Source organism: Schistocerca nitens, chromosome 5, assembly GCF_023898315.1.
Source record: "Schistocerca nitens isolate TAMUIC-IGC-003100 chromosome 5, iqSchNite1.1, whole genome shotgun sequence".
Taxonomy (NCBI): Eukaryota; Metazoa; Arthropoda; class Insecta; order Orthoptera; family Acrididae; genus Schistocerca; species Schistocerca nitens.
Genome location: NC_064618.1, coordinates 299,021,631 through 299,041,881, shown reverse-complemented (window position 1 = coordinate 299,041,881; position 20,251 = coordinate 299,021,631). Strand labels below are relative to the sequence as shown.

The 20,251-nt window shown below is 38.1% G+C and overlaps 1 protein-coding gene across 1 annotated transcript; it reads left to right on the top strand.

Moving 5' to 3' along the window:
- Window positions 1-4,732: 4,732 nt before the first annotated feature.
- On the top strand, window positions 4,733-19,858 carry LOC126259876 (60S ribosomal protein L7). Its single transcript, XM_049956937.1, has 7 exons — window positions 4,733-4,865; window positions 5,789-5,963; window positions 8,395-8,570; window positions 8,672-8,762; window positions 11,160-11,316; window positions 13,727-13,824; window positions 19,712-19,858. Exons 1-7 carry the CDS (start codon window positions 4,855-4,857, stop codon window positions 19,820-19,822), a joined length of 819 nt encoding a protein of 272 aa, XP_049812894.1. The 5' UTR covers window positions 4,733-4,854; the 3' UTR covers window positions 19,823-19,858.
- The last annotated feature ends 393 nt before the right edge of the window (window positions 19,859-20,251 follow it).

Here is a 20,251-nt window from a genome sequence, read left to right as displayed (position 1 = left end):
TAACTGGTACCTTAGTGTAGTCCAGTACAGTAAAAATCTTCGTGCCTTATAGTGTGTAATTGTAGTCAAGCAGTAGAAGCACAGAATATCGATCTGGTACTGTCTGGCATTGAGAGCATGGTAATCCCCACACAGGTGGCAGGCACCACTTCATTTAGGCATGAGGTGTAGCGGAGAGGACCAAGGACTACTAGATAGTAGTACAATCCCTTCTCTCAGCATAACATCGAATTCAGCTTTTGCGATAGCTAACCAGTCGTGTGCTAGACGCTGAGGGCCGCAAGAGACTGGCGTGCTCTCTGTGGTCTTGATATAATGTAAGGTGTCGCAAGATAACTCTATGAGAGATCCTGGGTGCGGCATCATGGCCAGAAATTGTTTGAGTAGACAGACATACTCCCCAGCATCTGCTTGTATGACTTGGGCAGAGTGCTCAGTTGTGCAGCAGCGAAACCCAGAAGTCGACAGTCTGGTGACACCATCAGATTACCGCGCTTTCCTGACGTTGGGTAGTAAGTTGTAGTGTGCCAACAGATCGGCACCAATGATAGGCTCATTGACGTCTGTGACGTTAAAGCCCCACATGAATGCTCGGCGTAGTCCTAGGCCAGTTCCATGCATTGAGTGCCATAGGTTTTGATCAATGAGTTATTGGCAGCAGACAGGTAGAACAACGTTGCAGGTCCACAACAACATAGTAGTCTCCAAGGAAGAATACATCAATCCGAGCCAGTATCTACTAGTATTTTGTAGCCTGTTTTCCTGTTGCTGAAGAAGAGACATTGGGTTGACATGTCGCAATCAGAGACAGTGTCCAAGATGTGACGCCCATTGGCGTTGGTGTACATAAGTAGATGTACACTTATGTGCCTGCTTTCCTAATTTCTTATAGTACTAACAGATGAAGGATTGCCCTTGTCCTATGGTAGAAGAGGTAGTTGAGGAATGGCAACTGGACCTCCTGCAGTACCGGTGCATGTCGCTACTGTTGTTTTATTGAGAGAGTAACTTCTCAATTTATTTGGTGGGGTGGTCGACTTTCGCTGCCAGATTATCATGACCGGCACACGTGGCTGAGCCGGCAGTAGACTCAGATGTGTCGCTGCCAGTGTACTAGACTAAGCTGCAGATAGTATGGCTTATGTTAGACTGTCCGACACTGCTGGCACACCGCTGCATGCTGCTACCGATGTACTAATTGCAGTCTGGCCTGTAGCATCCACAGTTGGTCAAGTCGGCCACTGCATCCAATTGCCTGTCTGTCTGCGATGCATTGACAAATTGTGTTTGTGGCAGTAGACGGCGACTCCACAACATACGCATAAGGCTATTGGGCACAGTACCGATGCCTACCTTGCTACGCAAGTGCTGTAAAAACTGCAATGGTTTCAGTCTCCCATGTCCTCTTGAGTTAACACCTGTCATAAAAGCTCCTCTTCTGATGTGGAAACATGTCATATCAGTCTCTCATATGCGTTGACTGCCGGTGGTGCAGTAATAGCATCTAGTACTTTCGTGGCGTAACGATGGCCTAATTGTCTGATGACAAGCACAGATTTTGAGGGGTCCATAGTAATAATGCCGCAGAGGAAGCTGGCTATAACTTGTGCAAACCAAAGCGCCGGATTGTGCGGCCACACTGGGGCTAAGCACTGCGAGTCTCGTGACTGTTGGAATTATTTCTTCTGACGATTCTGTCATGTCGTATCCATTGTAATTGCACCTCTTGGCTTTTCTCTAGTGTCAAATCACGTCGGGGTCACCACTTTGGTCGTTACTGACGTATCAATGATGACTGGTTTGTTACTATAGTTGAATTCTTTTATCTTGGCGGCTCGCGCATGCCCGCCTAGACGCGGGAGATTGCTGCGTTGCCAGTTGCACACGACGCACGCGCCAAGAGAAACAGCGCCATAGTACAGTATAGTTCGCAAGCTTACGTTTAGGGGGGAGCGCGCAGTTTATGAAGTAAAGCCACCACAGCCGCATTAACCCTTTCGCTGCTACAGAGACGTGCTCCCCGCATTCCACGCTGTGCGCGATTTTGTCATCACTGCACTGCTCGCTTGTGCAGACACATGGTGTTCCCACTGCTTTGACACACTTATCATTAGATTTCACAAAAACTATTTGGCCCAAAAATTAGATGTTTAGACATCTTCTTGACTGATACCTTCCCCCCACTTCCTTTGACTGACTGAAGTGCTTTAAAATAAAGCCAAACGCGCCCGGTGTAAATAAAACTTTTATTACAGTCGCGAAAGACGGAATATTTCTCAATATTACATACGACACCTATGTGGTACTTAAATTAAATGAGATATTGTTATACAGTAAATTTTATATGAAATTTAGGTACCTTGTCCACATTTCATTCTCAACATTGTGGCAACTAAAATCGACCATACGGAAAGTATACGCTATGGACTTTTACCTCTGCAAACTCTTCAAAATTTCGTGCAATGGTTTACTACATTTAATGCTGCACAATAACTGGGTTGAACATCGAAACAAAATTAAGTCATTTATGGGGGGAAGGTATCAGTCAAGAAGATGTGTAAAAATCTAATTTTTGGGCCAAATAGTTTTTGTGAAATCGAATGATAAGTGTGTCAAAGCAGTGGAAACACCATGTCTCTGCACAGGCGAGCAGTGCAGTGATGACAAAATCGCGCACAGCGCGGAATGCGGGGAGCACGTGACTGCAGCAGCGAAAGGATTAATGAAGAGACAAAGCACTAGAAATTTCAAAAAACTGCATTCAAACGAATAAAATTCGTGAAGTAAGACACTTCGATATTGTTTTAAAATAAAAAAAAAATTTTAGCATCGCGCAAGGTTTGAACTCGTTACCGTTCGCTTTCTAATCCAACGCCTTAACCCTTACGCTAACGCAGCTCGTCTTGCAATATGTCTCCATAAGAACTCTAACACGTCACGCAAAATTCTGACAAGCACTGTTGGTATGCCTATGAATTACTCGCACTTCGTCGAAGTACAATAGGAAATAAACAATTACCGCTGTTCTTTATTGCGAAAAAGCGGTTCCTGAAATTGATACAAACACCTTTCCTTGCTATCGCCTGAATTAAGAGTCTTATTGCTTGTTTGGTTTAATTAATTAATAGAAAATGAAGCAATTGGCATAAAGAATGGTTTTTCCAAACTTTCAAAAAACAAAGTCTGCTATCAAGACATTGCTTTTGTTCTATTACTTTATTTATGACTGAACGTTTCTAAAACTGAAGACACTCGTCCGTGCTCTGTACTACAGTCGAGATCTGGCAACGTCGTTCTCTGTTCATTGGCTGACTGTATGTTTTGACGTCAGATGCGCAGAACGAACCTAAACTCGGCCGCCAAGATATATGACGCGCACTTTAGCCTGAAGGCTCAAGAAATTATTATTTCGAGCTTGCAGAACAAAACTTTATTTGCATCTGCCGAAGGAATGAGGCGCGGAACAATAATTAGCCAATACTGATCGAATAAATACACAATCTTACATAGATAAATGTATCTCCAAGAAGAACGTTACTTTTACTCGGGGTAACTACAAGAGAACAATAATTGATTAGGAAATAACTGCAGAACTATTATTTCTCAAAACAATATGTATGCTCCATGGTGGCTGTGAAATATTCAATGCCTATTATAATGCTCCTGATGGCTGGCATGGAAAGCCGACTGACAGACGCGACGTGAATAAATCCACACTGGTGCACAACACATGCAACACTTCACTGCACTGATAGTAAGTAAACTTTCGTCGCTACAGACGGATCAATAGTCAAAATGGAAACTTCCTGGCAAATTAAATCTGTGTGCTGGACTGAGACTCAAACTCGAGACCATTGCCTTTTGTGGGCAAAGTAGGAGACGAGGTACTGGCAGAATTGGAGCTGTGGGGCGAGGTCATGAGTCGTGCTTGGGTAGCTCAGCAGGTAGAGCACTTGCCCGCGAAAGGCAAAGGTCCCGAGTTCGAGTCTCGGTCTGGCACACAGCTGTGGGGCGAGGTCGTGAGTCGTGCTTGGGTAGCTCAGCAGGTAGAGTACTTGCCCGCGAAAGGCAAAGGTCCCGAGTTCGAGTCTCGGTCTGCCGAGAAGTTTCGTATCAGTGCACACTGCGCTGTAGAGTGAAAATCTCATTCTGAATAGTCTCAATGCTTTGTATGAAATATGTCCTAAAATAATCAGTTCAAAATTTAAAGTAAATGAAATTAAGTATAATGTAAAAGAGGATTATCTATTTAAATAGATACATTTTTACTGAGAATGTGTACTGTAACTGTAAAATGACTCGTTCACACCTTGGCTCACCTGAAAGGGATGGATGGTTGTACTTGTAGAAGTCGTTGCATGACCTTGAAGATCGCTTAACGTTGGATAGCTTGTACATATACAGATCCTACTTTGTAGGGAGCTTGTAAGTTCTTTGTTACTGGGAAGTTCAGTAAATGACTTCTTGTTTCAGTAAATACATTAAAGTTACGTGAGTAGCGAAGTTTGAGTGCTCACAGCTCTATTTCCAAGTAGAATGTTTCGATATGTCAGAGCGAAATTTTAAAAGGTATCGGCTATTCATTTCTCCAATAAGCGATCACTGTCGATGTTGTGGCGTGTCCTCTCAGGAACAAATCAGTGGGTGACCTTGCACGTAATTTCTGATCTCTCTCGCTATCTTCTTCGTTTTGGAGTTGTGTCACAGCCACGGGAGCCGAGAATACGCCAACACAATTCATTTGTTGGCGATACTGGCAAACGTGTATAACATCGCGGATTAGGTATTTGGCGATAACTTTTATCTTTGGAAGCGTGGTGTCTGGTTAGTTTCCTGTTCCTTTCTCTTGCAATCATGGCTGACACGTAAGTGTGGTTAAGTTGATATATATCTGTTTACATCCTAGTTTAATATAGTGTATCATAAACGGGCATGTACTATTTAATTTAGACTGCAAATTTGAAGTCGTTGTAGTTGCAAGTAACACACATAATCATATGTTCTAACACTTGCGCATCATGTGCGGGTTCGATTGTATTTTGTCGGTGTTGAGTGAGAAGTTGTCTGGTAATAACTGCGTTAAGCGTGATACCACCATTATTACAGCTGCTTTAATTGTTTAATTTTTAAGATTCTAGTATGTAAAGTTTAACAAAAATCGCGGAAATCGCCGTGGTGTATAGTTATGGTATTCGTGTTTTGAGGGGCTACAGTAATCATCTGTTTCGTCCGGAAGAATTTTCGTAAGATATCATTGTTAAATCACGGTGAGTGCACTGCTGCTTTTTTGTAAGTGGTTATTTGAAATTAATTACTAAAGAGGTGTGTTAACTATTACACATTCTCATTGAACTCAAACTCGTAATGTGTTGACTCCAGAAAACGTCTGTTTATTATACGTGTGTTGAAGGTATAGTTTCTGAGATGGAACAATCAAAGACAGTTATGTTCAGAACACTGTATGCACATGACATTGATTTGCTTCCCTATTCCCGGGAAGTGTTTTTCTCCCAGCAAATGCCGATGCCAGGACAGTAGCCCTAATTCACCAATTCACAACAATCAATGTGCCTCTTAAAGTTCTTCCTAGTATATTACGAAGATACGGGTCATATTTGTTAGTATTAGAAAAAATCTGGTATGCTCACAGTGAAGTAACAAGTAGTTACATGAAATTATTTTGTGGTGGTCTCGCGAATATTTATTTAAAACCACGTTTAGATTAAACCTGATGTATTATGTAGAAGTTTGATATACTCTTTTTCTTATGTATGTTACTCATTTTCAGTCAGAAAACTGAGAAGCCAGCAGCAAAAACCCCTGAAAAGGCAGAAAAAGTAAAAACACCAGAGAAAAAGAGTGATGCAGCGTCCAAGAAGTTACCTGCAGTGCCTGAATCTGTGCTCAAAAGGCGTAAACGCCGTGATGCATCCAAAGTTGCTCAGCTGAAGGCAACTCTTAAGGTACAAAATTGATGTTTATATTTTAATCACTGATTTATGTTGAACGTCCAGTGATTACTTCATGTAGCTATTTGAATGGTTTTGTGGCACAGAATGTGTATTGCATGTTTCTGTTTATGAAAGCGGCAATTTGAAGTTTATTGCTCCCAAAATGCTAGGTGCAAGACGGGCCACTTTCTCTCACTTTCTTCCCTGGAATCTGAAGTACAGTAATATTATTCAGACATTTAACTTTCGAAAATAATGCACATGTAAAAAATAGTGTGGTTAGCTGTCAATTCTGTGGTTCCCCCCCCCCCCCCCCCCTTGCTAATAGAATTTAATACTCGTGGTAGAACAACTCTAAACACGCATATAAAAATGGCACTTTCAGTCCTTGCGTCCTGTCTCTCTGCCAACATTCATTCCCAGAGTAATTCGTGTGAATGTTTGGTCTAAATAAGACTGGCTGCTTAGTAGTGGTGCTTACTTCTTTGTAATAAGTCTAATATAATGTGCCCATAATTAATTAGTCCCCACCCCACTTCGATCATTCGTGGCTCATTTATTGTGGTACTTTTTAAAGACCTGTCTTGAGGTCGGTTTAGTTTTTCACATTTTTGTAAGCTGGAACTAGTTTTTTGTGATGTGATGGTTTGGTGAAAATTGTATGTACTATTGTTAATATTACAGAAATTGCTGTTTAAGAACTCATTTATTCATATTAGTAAATCATCAGTGAGAATATACCCGATTCTGCTCCATATGTCATTGTTGTTTAAATAGGCAGGCTTAGTAAGTGGAGCAATGTTTTTTCATCAAATCACGGTAGAAGGCAAATGACTCAGTGGTAATATTAGTAACACATTTGATATGTTAATAAACATTGAACCACATCTGTGCTCCCATGATTTAATTACAAAACATTGATCCACCTACCTTCCCCCACAATTTAAGTAAAATCATGTCTGTTGAGTGTTATACCCTATACCCTCGTCAATGCAGAACACAATATTACGACTCCCCATCTCGACAGTCGGTTGTTTAATATATTTTGCTTGCAGTAAGGGCACGAGTTTGATACCTGGCGTTTCTTGTAAAGTACTGCATGTCTAGTCACTGAATTTTGTCAGCATTTGCTAAAACATTGCCTTGTTCTCTGGAGGCTCACACAACTTTACTTCTTAACAACAAGCCTTTCCACCTGACTGACTTTTCTGAAAGTACTTTCTGTGCTGGTTCATTTGAGGTATTGAATGTATTAAATGTAATAGAAACATGAGAAACGGTATATTGTGGTCTGTGCGATTGTTGGAATCATTTTGCATGTGCAAACATTATTGAAAATGACGTACCTAAAGAAAGTGCCAAATGGACATGTCCAAGGTGTGCTGACAACAACTTCAAAATGATAGAGAACATTGTAAAACCTAATGCAATATCTGATGATAGAAATTCTTAATTGTTAGTTATTGCTTAGCTACAAGCAAGAGGAATTAAAATTTCTGAGTGATGAAAATAGAAGACTTAAGTTTTACTTGGAAGAGTGATCTGCAGGTATGTGTTAATGTGTAAACCCATGGAAAGGACTGCCACAAAATGAGGTTAGGACTATAATGGCTCCCAGTAACTGGCCAGAGGTAGTAGATGGGTAACTGTAAAATTGAAGGGGGATTCCTGCAAACCATATTAAAAATAAATATAGGCAGGACTTGGTTCTACCAATTAATAGCAAATATTTTCACTTCAAAACAGATATAGAAATTGTGAACACGCCCATATTATAAAGGTGGTGCAGGAGACTCGGAACCTAGTAAATAGCAAACTAATATGTAGGAAGGAATGCGAAAATAAAGATTTATTCAGACAGTTATGCTTGAACTGTGAGGTAATAAATGTGTTGTGCTTTGAATTGGAATGTGGTTGTTCATTATATGGCTAAAGTACCTGTGATGGCTTAAGTGTAAATCTATACTGGGATCAGAATTATTCTGTGATTGACATTTCAGCAAGTATAGCAGTAGATCTCAGCTGCCATCTAATTGTAGGGCTTTCTCAAGAGCCTTGCTGCGTTGCCTGTTTTGGAAGTGCATGCAGTGCCTTTTAAAACGTGACAGGCTGGATTCCGGCAACACTGACACCCCCCCCCCCCCCTCCCCCAATGCAATCTGTCATTCGCAAAATAGTTTTATAGAGTACAAAGTTCACTTTGCTGAGTAATGTCCTGGTTTAATTGCTTTTGAATGTCCATTTGTAGTGAGACAAGGTATCAAAAGGTATAGTGTTGATGCTAGTTCATACCTTTCAAAGGCACTATCACTTCTGCCAGATACTTATTGATTTTGACTTTGACTGTCGGTAGTTTAGCATGTGATGTAATTTTAAAGCTAATGTTATGGCCAGGGTGTTTCATTGTGCATAATTTTGAACTGGTGTCTTTTTTTTTTTCCAGCAAAAGGCGCTTAAGTACAAGAAGAGGAAAGAGATTTTCAAAAGAGCTGAGACATATGTTCGGGAGTACCACAGGAAGGAGCGAGATGAAGTTCGTTTGGCTCGGCAAGCAAGAAACCGTGGGAACTATTATGTCCCTGGGGAAGCACGTTTGGCATTTGTCATCCGTATTAGAGGGTAACAACAAATTTGTACTACTGCTTTGTGATTTTGTATGTTTGCATTGAGTTTTCATACACCTGTAAATACATTTACATTTAAAAGTTCATTCTTAACAGTGTTAACCAGGTAGCTCCCAAGGTGCGAAAAGTTCTGCAGCTGTTCAGGCTGAAACAGATAAACAATGGCATCTTCCTGAAACTGAACAAGGTAAGTTTATTTTATAAGAAGCATATCAGTGTTTTACACAGTTAAAAGTGCCTTAAAAGATGTGTTTTTGGTTCACTACTTGGTTGGTGAGGGTACTTTGAGATTGCAGCAGAGTTTCTCTTTTCTGCATGTTGTTTAGGTGGCCTAATTATCTTTGATGGATGCTTTGAGTAATGTCTTGCTGCATGATCTCAAAACAGATATTTATTGTATCTGCTATACCATTGTTTGCTGTCATGTACCTGTTCTTGTGACAAATGGAAGATTTACAAATGGAGAAACTTAAACCTTGCTGGGACTAAAACATCTTTCCTTTTTTCAATGGTGTTTTCCAACACCCTTGATCGTGATAACCATTAACTTCACAAGGAATTTGGAACTTAAACCTATCCACTGATCTTAATGTTTATATTCCAGAGAGCACTTGCTGATAGCAGATTAGTTAGAAACTTAAAAAAGTACCCTCAGTCAAATTTGCTAAGAAATTAGTGTATGTAATAATGGTTCTATTAGAATGTGACATTGAACTATGAATTGCCAACATGAAAAACTAGGAGTTGTTTAATTTCAGTTAAAAATTGAGAAGTTGTATTTTGATAGCCGTCTCGTGCAAATATTAAAATGTTTGTAATTGTAGGAGGTGTACATACAGTTTAATCAGAAATGGAAATTTCTGAAGAAATGGCTCTTGGAAAGTGCCCAAATAAGAGTGCTTGCAGTTTGGTAACCTTTTACAAATTTTATAGAAAAATTATGGGACAAGGAAATCCATCTGCTTACTGCTTAACCATAATTGCTGCCGATGGAAATTAACCAGCTATAAAATTCCAGTGGCTTATATTTGTTTGGTCACATGGGTGACTGTCCATTTGGTATACACCATCCTGGAAGTTATTCATTTTTCATTGTGTACCTGTCACAGTTTGGTCTTACTTTCTTGTACATTTCCCCTTGGATTCTGTCCTTTTATTTCCAGCTTCTGTATTACACACTTGGCTTTTGCTTCCCCTTTGCACATGATACTGTAGTTTCAACTTTGTAACTGGTATGTGTAGGTGGTAATTATCATTTGGGTATTTATCTTTTATCTAGTATGAAGTTTGGTCGTTCCAGCATATTATTTTGTTTAAATCTGAATTATCCTCTGGTAGAGGTTTTTGAAAGTCAAAATTAAACTTTTGTCAGTGAATTTTTTTTTTTTTTTTTTTTTTTTTTTTTTTTTTTTTTCAAGAAACAGAGTACACACACATTGACTAACTGCCTATTGGCTTCTGTCTCGGGTTCTTTGGCCGACGTTCATCTAATGATTTTTCTGACGTTTCGCCACCATGAGTGGCTGGCATTGTCAAAGCTTCACCCTCCATTGCCAGTGGTGAGTGGAGGGTGAAGCTTTGACAATGCCAGCCACTCGTGCTGGCGAAACGTCAAAAAAATCATTAGATAAACGTCGGCCGAAGAACCTGAGACAGAAGCCAATAGGCAGTTTGTCAACAAGTGGCCACGAAAGCCTTAACAATTTTGTACACACACATTATCTGAAAAAACAGTCCTATATTACTTTTGAGTCAATGAACATGATAAATTGCATTTACCATGTAAAAGCATTAATGAGTCAAATGACTTGCCATATTTTTAAGAAGTATTTTAATGTTTTAATTCATGTGGTCCCTTTTTGTTCAGCCTCAAAAGTAAATAAAATGTCTTGAGTTACTTGCTTCCATGGTGGTCATATAATTATTTAAACAGCCAAACAAAGCCTTAAAAATAAATTTTCCACCAGAAGTTTGATTTTGTGCGGTAGTGTTTGGAGATAGCTTTTTCATTAATGGCATTGAATGTTGAGCTTTTTCATTAATGGCATTGAATGTTGAGCTTTTTCATTAATGGCATTGAATGTTGAGCTTTTTCGTTAATGGCATTGAATGTTGAGCTTTTTCGTTAATGGCATTGAATGTTGAGCTTTTTCGTTAATGGCATTGAATGTTGAGCTTTTTCGTTAATGGCATTGAATGTTGAGCTTTTTCGTTAATGGCATTGAATGTTGAGCTTTTTCGTTAATGGCATTGAATGTTGAGCTTTTTCGTTAATGGCATTGAATGTTGAGCTTTTTCGTTAATGGCATTGAATGTTGAGCTTTTTCGTTAATGGCATTGAATGTTGAGCTTTTTCGTTAATGGCATTGAATGTTGAGCTTTTTCGTTAATGGCATTGAATGTTGAAACATTCTTTGTTGTATTATTGTCAAGTTCAGAAAGTCTAAAATGGGAAAATGGCTTACTACGCAGTCATCTGATAAGTCAGCCATAGATTTGTGTATTCATAACTTAAGCTTCTTTTTTTAAATGTACTAAAAGTTTTTCCTTTGGTTGGAGTGCTCATTGGCTGTATCTTTCACAGGCAACAATAAATATGCTTCGTATTTGTGAACCATATGTGACTTGGGGAATACCAAACCTGAAGAGTGTGCGTGAGTTGATATACAAGAGAGGATTTGCTAAGATAAATGGGCAGAGAATACCAATTACTTCTAATGAGATTATTGAGAAGAAATTGGGTGAGTACTTAATTCTAAAGTAGGCATGTATGAATCAGTAATGGACAAATTGTGCTAATAGTATGTGTTGTCAGCTGTGTTGGTTTGTCTACAGTGCAGCGAGCCCTTTGCAGCTAATCAGATGACACAAAAAACAATCTTCCTAATGCAACTATATTTAGTAGTTCTAAATGAACTTTGCGTACTTTTATATGAAATTCATTGTATTTTTTCTCCCGTAGCATATTGTTCCTTCTGTATGATATGTGCACTTAACGAGGTGATGCAGTAGCACTTAACTTCTGCTTAAAAGAACAAAATTCAGATGTCTGATTTAGGTTCTTAAATCAGCTATGACTTGCTGGTGTGATTCATTTTTAAAGGGCATGGCTAATTTTCTTTGCTTATTCTACCCTATTTTTTTTTCATTGTTTAAACATTTTTATTTTAAATGAAACATGATCTAAATAGGACAGTGATTGGATTTGTAGCAGCTGGATTGATTTCCTTGAGCAGCAATCCTGATTTTGATATTGAATTCCCTAAAGAACTTCCGTGATGGTTTCTGTGATAAATTCGTGTACAATTCTGTATTGTCTTTAGTCTGATGGTGTGACTAGTCTCTGCTAGCGCAACATTTCATAAAAATGTTTGGAACTAGTGACTGTTCAAAATAGCACATAAACAAGGTCTTGGAACTATTGGTAGCCTAACTTGTACAAAAATAAAATTATAGGGGAAGTTAGGGAGACTTTGGGTTGAAGATGTCTGCAGAATAAAAAGGAAATCAATTCCGTCAGCTGGACTAAGGAACCTGTGGCTGCAGATTGCATCTTTGTTCTTGCTGCTGTTTGGTAGAACAGATTTTATTTCTGTATTTCCATGTATCTTCGTGTTATCACTCTCCTATGATATTGGTTTCACTGAGATACCACCACATACAAAGTTTTCTATTTTAGAAAGTTAGTGATTCTGTAAGTTGTAATATAGTCCCTGTATACTGTTATTGTCCAGTCAGTTTTTAGCATGTATCATTATAAAAATTACTTTCTTAGATATGTAAATTCAAACAGAATACAAGCTTACTGGATATTTGACAAGAATTATGACTTGAGTGAGGGTTTTCTAGCAGATGGAACTCAATACATTGATCTTAACAGGACAAAATCCACAACTGTAAATTTAATTTTGGTAATACCCCAAGGGAGTAATGGATTGTATTTGAATTATACAGGGTAGTCAGAAAATGTCTGAAATGCTTGTAGCAGTGTTGCAGGACGGGTTGTACTGAGACACAAATGTTAAGAAAAAAAATTAGATATGTTGCGCCATTTCAGAGCTATTTAGTGTTGGAGTTAGCCAGTCAGGTTTCATTGTAGTATGTTTAGCTGCTGATCCAGAACTGGTAACTGTATGGGAAGTAGTGACTTTCGTACATCATAATAGATGTTTTTGGAAAGCCTGTAACTGCCATCCATTTATTAAATAGTGGAACACTGCCAGTTACACATTGTTTTCATGCTTAGCATATGTGTCTTGAGAATTTTTTTCATTGTCAAACAAATATTTGTCAGAATTTTGTTAGGTGTTCTGTGTCTTCTGCACTGTAGTCATCTTTTTGAGATTGAAGTACTAACCCAACAACAGGTTAGTGGCACATTTTTTTCTATGGCATTGTTCAGTGATGGCTGAACAAACTCAAATGGCAGATGCTACAAGAGGTGTTGTGCATAAGTAGTTCACTGCTGAACATTCATAAAGAATGGGGCAATGTTTTACTTCTCAAGAAATGACCACAATCAAACAAGAAGTTAAGGCCTGTATGTAGTTTTACAGTCAGTCCTTCTTTCCACATACCATTCATAAATGGACCAAGGCAGGTGGAAGTACTCTCTGCCGTACATTGTTAATGTGGCTTGCAAAGTATAATACAGATCTAAATATGACTTAAACTGAAAATTTAGCACTGAGAAAAAGTATAAATTGTTTCTGAACATAAGTATTTAAAAACTTTTTTCAAATGCCTTTCTTCCTAACATTTGGCATTTAATCATCTCGCAAGCAGATAGTGTATTATTGACATTTGTGTTTCTTAATCCCATATTCTCTGTACATACTGACATATATTGTGTGGCTAGTGCAGGTGAATATACATAATATTTCTTGTCACATGCTTCAATTATTATAACAGAATTATATACGACATGTTAATGTGTTTTTCTATCATTCAGTAATAGTACTTTGCATCACATTTTGGTCTAAGCAATATGTTTAAAAATTGGTCATGGTTTCATTGATGTTATCATTAATCTTTTCCCAGCATGTTTAATAACTGTTTAATTACTGAGGTTACTTAATATTTTAAAGAATGGTTCAGTTGTTACTAAGTATTTGGATATTGTTTAAAGATTTTGTTTTAATTGTTGTTTAGGTAAAATGGGCATAATCTGTGTTGAAGACTTGATCCATGAAATCTTCACTGTTGGACCTAAATTTAAGTATGCCTCAAACTTCCTCTGGCCATTTAAGGTGGGTAACAAGCTTTTCATTTTTTTTTGTGCTATGTATGTACTTCTTATAAATACATGTGTGTAGTAGCATAATGAGCCTAGACTTCTGGATAGTTTTCTGTTCTAAGTTAACTGTTCGAATAGTCTGTCCTTCTTTGTTCATAGACAGCACTTGGGATTTCAGGGCACGTATAGCTCAGCTTAAGGAAACATTGTCAGCAACAATAAATCTAGGTTTTGTGGAATGACCACTGTGGTTAAATCTTCAGGATTTCTGGATGTATGGAGCAGCAAGTTAACAAATTTAGGCACATTTACACCTATTTCGAGAACAAAAAATTAGTGTTCACATCTGCACATTATTTTTTGTAATAGTAGTGCTATTAGATTTGTATTTAATGACCCATTCACACACTTGCGCAATACATATGGAAACTGTATCCACACTGTTCATTGGGTGGATAAGTTTTCAGGAACACCTACAATAGATGGACGTGAATGGCTGTGTAACTTTGTCAGTGCGCTTGTATACCAGGCTTTCTAAATTTTGAAAGAGTAAAGCAAAATGACCTAGAACTATGAAATAAATAGTTGAAGTTTGAAAACATAGTGAACTTCAACATTATTTTTCTATGAGCCATGTTTCAAGATGCAAGAGTGGGAGGGGCAATATTATAGTGTGGTTAAAATTAGTTGTGACTTCTGATGTTTGGCTCACAGGAGGGGCTGTGACACCATTGCATAGGTGACACCAATGGCAGGTCAGCTTTCCCTACCACACTGCCAGCCATTTGGTTGGTCAAGTGCCCTGTTGCCACACTGGATAAACAGTACTGTGTGGTGTTGCACATTAGATGCATCTGTCACCTCTTGTCAGGTGGTATTTTTTTGTGTTGACATGTTTTCCAGTTTATGACCCAATGACTTAACTTAGAGATGTTTAAAGCATTTGTGGACTTAAGAGATTGCTTTTGGCAGTGATGACTAGAGTTCTACTTGGAATTCTGAAGGTAGCAGGGATAACACAGGAGCAAAAGGTTATTTGCAACTTGTACAGATATCAGACTGCAGTGAATAGTCAAAGAATGTGAAAAGGAAGCAGTAGTGTAGTTACAGAATGAGATAGATAGTTGGAGTTGACCTTGATGTTTCTCCCATCTGTACATTAAGCAAGCTGTGAAGGATACCAAGGAGAAATTTAGAAAGGGAATTAAGATTCAGGAAAAAGAAATAACTTTGAAATTTACTGAAGACATTGTAATTGTCAGATGGTAAAGGGCTTGGAAGAGCAGTTGGATGGAATGTCATGGATGTGTGGTGTCTGTTTTCTCAGACATGTTCAAAAGAACACACATGCATTCACATAATTGATTCACCTCAGTGAGTAATAATCAACACACCTCCAGTGTTTATGCACAATCACATTTGACCTGTGGTAATCTCAAAGTAGTGAGCAAGGACGACATGGATGGTGACTGCAGATAGGTTGTGCTAGGTGGGAGTATGGGTCACCCAATGGGTGTATCGAGATGGTGTTGTGTGACGCTGTGCCTGGATGGTGCAGTGGTTAATGCAGCACACATTTTCACTCGTTGCTGCTGAGTTTTGCATAAAGTCTCAACGCAGCTGACATCAGTAGTTCCTTCTTTCTTTTCTAGCCCTTTGCCTTCAATTTACATAATATGAATGGAGTGAGTAATGTCTTGGAATCAGAGTATAAGATGAACATGAAATGTAAAACAAGAGTAGCAAAATGTAGTTGTATAAAGTCAGGAAATGTTGATGGAGTTAGATTGGGAAATAAGACACTAAATGTAAAGGAGCTGTGCTTGGTGTGGAGCAAAATAACTTGGGGACTATATAAAGTGTAGTCAGTAGCAAGCAAGGCATTTCTGGGAAAAATGGTAATTTGTTAACATCAGATATAAAGTGTTTTGACGTCTTTCCTGAAGGTATTTATCTGGAGGTTGGCTTGTACAGAGTTGAAATGTGAAAGATTAAAAGTTCAGGTGACAATTGGATAGAAGTTATTGAAATAATTCTACAGAAAAATGCTGAAGATTGGATTGTTAAATTGAATAACTCAAGAAGGTACTGAATCAAATTGTGGAAGAAAGAAATGTATGCCACAGTCTGACTAAAAGATCCGTTAACACATCTTGTGGCATTGTGGAGTCAGTTTTGTAGTGAAGGTAAATGTGTGTTTGGGGGGGGGGGGGGATGTTCATAAAAATTGGCGAGTGAGACCAACTTGAATAAAGTAAGCAACCCCTTCAACCTGTAGTTAGCAGTAGTTAACACAGAGAGAAAGATTTGGACTAGGCAACTAATGTGAAGAGCTGCATCAAACTGGTCTTTGTACCACTAATAATGATTTTAATTTATGTTTAGTGTAGAGGACAAAAACTGCAAAATGTTAATTTTAGTAGTTTATAGTTTTCCAAAAGAAGGCTCAAAATCTGTATGCATGGGTTAGCATGATGCATGGATTGTAGGTATTGGTCAACAAGTCCATGGCAACAATTCTAACATGAATTGTTGCCTTCCAGCTTGTTGAAAATAATAGTGCACTTCATATACAAGTGACATGTATGTGTTACATGCTGCATGTGTCTAGTGCTACAATTTGACATTATAGCTTAATGTACAGCTTCCAGATTGTGGTCTCCGTGTACATACTTGAAAAAAAAAATGAGAAATGCTGATAATTCTATCAATATTTATCATTTTTGAATTGAAATTTGTCATTAAGTTTCTACATTTTATTATTCATTAAATAAATTTGTAGAAATTACAAAGTGCATTTTTTATAAATTTAATTTATTATTCAACAGTTCTGTCTTGCCAGTCCTTGGAATTTAATAGAGTAGTTACTGATATTGGAACAGATTGTTTGCTAGAAGGGCCTTAAATCCCTTCTCAGGACTAAAATCTATAAAGAAACTTACTAAAATCAATGCAGAGAGAAACAATTTAGACCAGTTTCCACTTTCCTTATGAACTTGGTGCAGGTTTATGCTTAGATTCTGGAGATCTGTTTCTATGCAAAACATATTTATGTTCAGCTATCTGTGATTGCCATATATTACAGTACAGGCAAGTTTCACTGTACTAGGTTTCCAGTGGAGATTTTTGCAATTGGCAGTATAGAGTTAAAATATAAAGTGAACTCGGTGTTGCATCCTGTACTGAAGAGTACACAGTTTGAAGATAAGTAAAGCAAATTGTTGAAATTTTTCACTTGAAAACTTGACTACCTGTAGGAGACCCACTTTCCAGTAGTTTTGGACGGTCTACAGATACTAAGGAGAGGCTGTGATGACATGTTACTAAGAGTGTCAGTATATAAGCTAGAACCACTTGCAAATAACTCCTATGAAAGGATGTAGGTTGCCATGCTACAATCCTGGAAAGAAATTGGGGGCAATTGCTATTACACTGTTTCATATTGAGTGTAATCCTTTGGACAATTCAACATGAAAAATTTTGTAAAGACATCACCTATAGCCACCTGTTATAAATGCAAGACAGTGGCAAAGTTGAGTTCCACTTGTCTGCCTGGATGCAAACTGCACTTCCTACAATATATTTTACTATTTGATTCAGATGTTGAAGCTGAAAGTGAATCAGTATGGAAAGTAAGTAAGGATGTTTAACTTTCGATTCAGTATGTAATGGGAGGTGATTATTAGATTATCATGAGTGATTGAATTGTAATAGAGGAAGGAATACAATATTTACAGGGGAATATGGGGTTCATAGTAGAATGAGAGAGAAGAATGAATAATTGAGTTATGCAGTAAAATGCTAAATTTGTGATCCCTTGATGCCTCAGAACATGTCCTACCAACCGGTCCCTTCTTCTTGTCAAGTTGTGCCACAAACTCCTCTTCTCCCCAATTCTATTCAGTACCTCATTAGTTATGTGATCTACCAATCTGATCTTCAGCATTCTTCTGTAGCACCATATTTCAAAAGCTTCTATTCTGTTCTTGTACAAACTATTTATCATCCACGTTTCGCTTCCATACATGGCTACACTCCATACAAATACTTCCTGACACTTAAATCTATACTTAATGTTAACAAATTTCCCTTCTTCAGAAATGCTCTCCTTGTCATTGCCAGTCTACATTTTGTACCGTCTCTACTTCGACCATCATCAGTTATTTTGCTCTCCAAATAGCAAAACTCATTTACTACTTTAAGTGTCTCATTTCCTAATCTAATTCCCTCAGCATCACCCGACTTAATTCGACTACATTCCATTATCCTCGTTTTGCCTTTGTTGATGTTCATCATATATCTTCCGTTCAACTGTTCTTCCAAGTCCTTTGCTGTCTCTGACGGAATTACAATGTCATCGGCGAACCTCAAAGTTTTTATTTCTTCTCCATGGATTTTAATACCTACTCCGAATTTTTCTTTTGTTTCCTTTACTGCTTGCTCAATCACAGAAATCGGGCAGCTACATAAGTGAATGTGAAGAGACATGGGGTAACAGAAGAAATACATTATTGATGAAAGAAAGTAAAAGAATGTTAAGAAATAAACAGGAAGTGCAAGGAAGCAAAGGTGACAGAGATGCAGGAAGAATCTAAAGCATTGGAAAAGAAATAGTTTGTTAGACTGATTTGATGGAAGTCATCAACATGGAATATAGTGAGAATTCTACTGTTAAATACAGAGGAGGAAAGCAGATGGGTGAGAAGAGTATATTGTGAATCCCTCTGACTGGGAGAATCTGTCTCGTGATGTGGTACAACTAGGAGTCAATGTAGAAGACACAAAGGATGCAGTGCTAGAGATACAGTTTTAGAAAATTTGCAATTGGGTAAGGCAGAATGGTTAAACACATCTAATTTCTAAAACATTGGGGAAGTGGCAACCATATGATTATTATAGTTGGTATGTTGAATTGGGGACATTAGAATTACCATCACTTTCAGTAGAAATACCATGGAAAAATATTCACACAATCCCAAAGATACCAAGGTCAGATAGGTGTAAGAACTACTGTGAGGTCATTTTAATGTATCTGGGCTCTTAATTAATAACAAGAATCAAAGAGAGAAGAATAGAAAAGAAAATTGAGCTGTTTGATCGCTTAGCAGTTTGGGGTTTTGGAAAGATAAAGGAAGCAGCAGTTCAGATGTTGCACTTGATAGTGGAAGCAAAACCTAGAAAACTCAATACACATTGAGTTATTGATCTAGAAAAAGTTTTAATTCAAACTGGCACGAGATATTAGAAATTCTGAGAAACAGCAATGAGTTGTAGGGGAGGGTTGGTAATATAAAATACATAAGACACAAGAGGAACAATAAAAGTGGAAGACCAAGAATGAAGTGCTCGGGGGTTGTTTTTCTTTATTCATCTTGAGACAGGTTTCATGCCCTGGCCTCAGAATAACAACATTGCAAGTGCAGTCTGAAACCATGTGTGTAGAACTGTCGTGGATGGACTTAACAATAGAAAAACCCTGCAGGCAGTTGGGCTCCGGAGACAGTGGCTGTGTGAACACGGTGTGTGTGTGTGTGTGTGTGTGTGTGTGTGTGTGTGTGTGTGTGTGTTTTCTATTTTGGAACAGTTTTGTCCAAATGCTTAATATTGTAACAGTCTTTTTCTCTGTGCTTTTTATAAGACTTGGAGCCTTGTCCGTGGGGGTCAGCAGCAATCTATTCTTTCCATTTTGGTAGAACTAGGCTATGTGAATGCAGGCCCTGCATACAAATAAATCTGTAGATTCATTTGACTAATTTATTACAGTTTATCGTTTGTATCAACCTATAGATAGCTATAAAGTGTTGGTCATGGTATCCACATTTATAGTTGCAATAGCTATTGTTACTGAGGATAAATGCTGTAGTTGGAAGTAGCTTCTGAAGTTTTATTTTTTGTTTCAGCTCAATACACCAACTGGTGGTTGGCGCAAGAAGACAAACCATTATGTTGAAGGTGGTGACTTTGGAAATAGGGAGGACAAAATAAATGAACTGCTCCGCAGAATGGTGTAATTGAAAGACTTAAATAAATATGTAATTAAACGTGAAGTTTGCAGTACTTACTTTTCATACCTACATCTACATGGATACTCTGCAAATCTCATTTAAGTTCCTAGCAGATGATTCATCAAACCACCTTCAAAACTTTCCTATACCAATCTCGTATAGCGCGGGGAAAAAACTAACACCTATATCTTTCCGTGTGACCTCTGATCTTTTATTTTATTATGGTGATCGTTACTCACTATGTATGTTGGCATCAACAAAATATTTTCTCATTCGGAGGAGAAAGTTGCTGATTGAAATTTCATGAGAAGATTCCACTGCAACGAAAAATACCTTTGTTTTATTGATGTCCACACCAAATCCTGTGTGGTTCGTGACACTCCTCCCATATTCTGTGATAATATAAAACATGCTGCCCATCTTTGAACTTCTTCG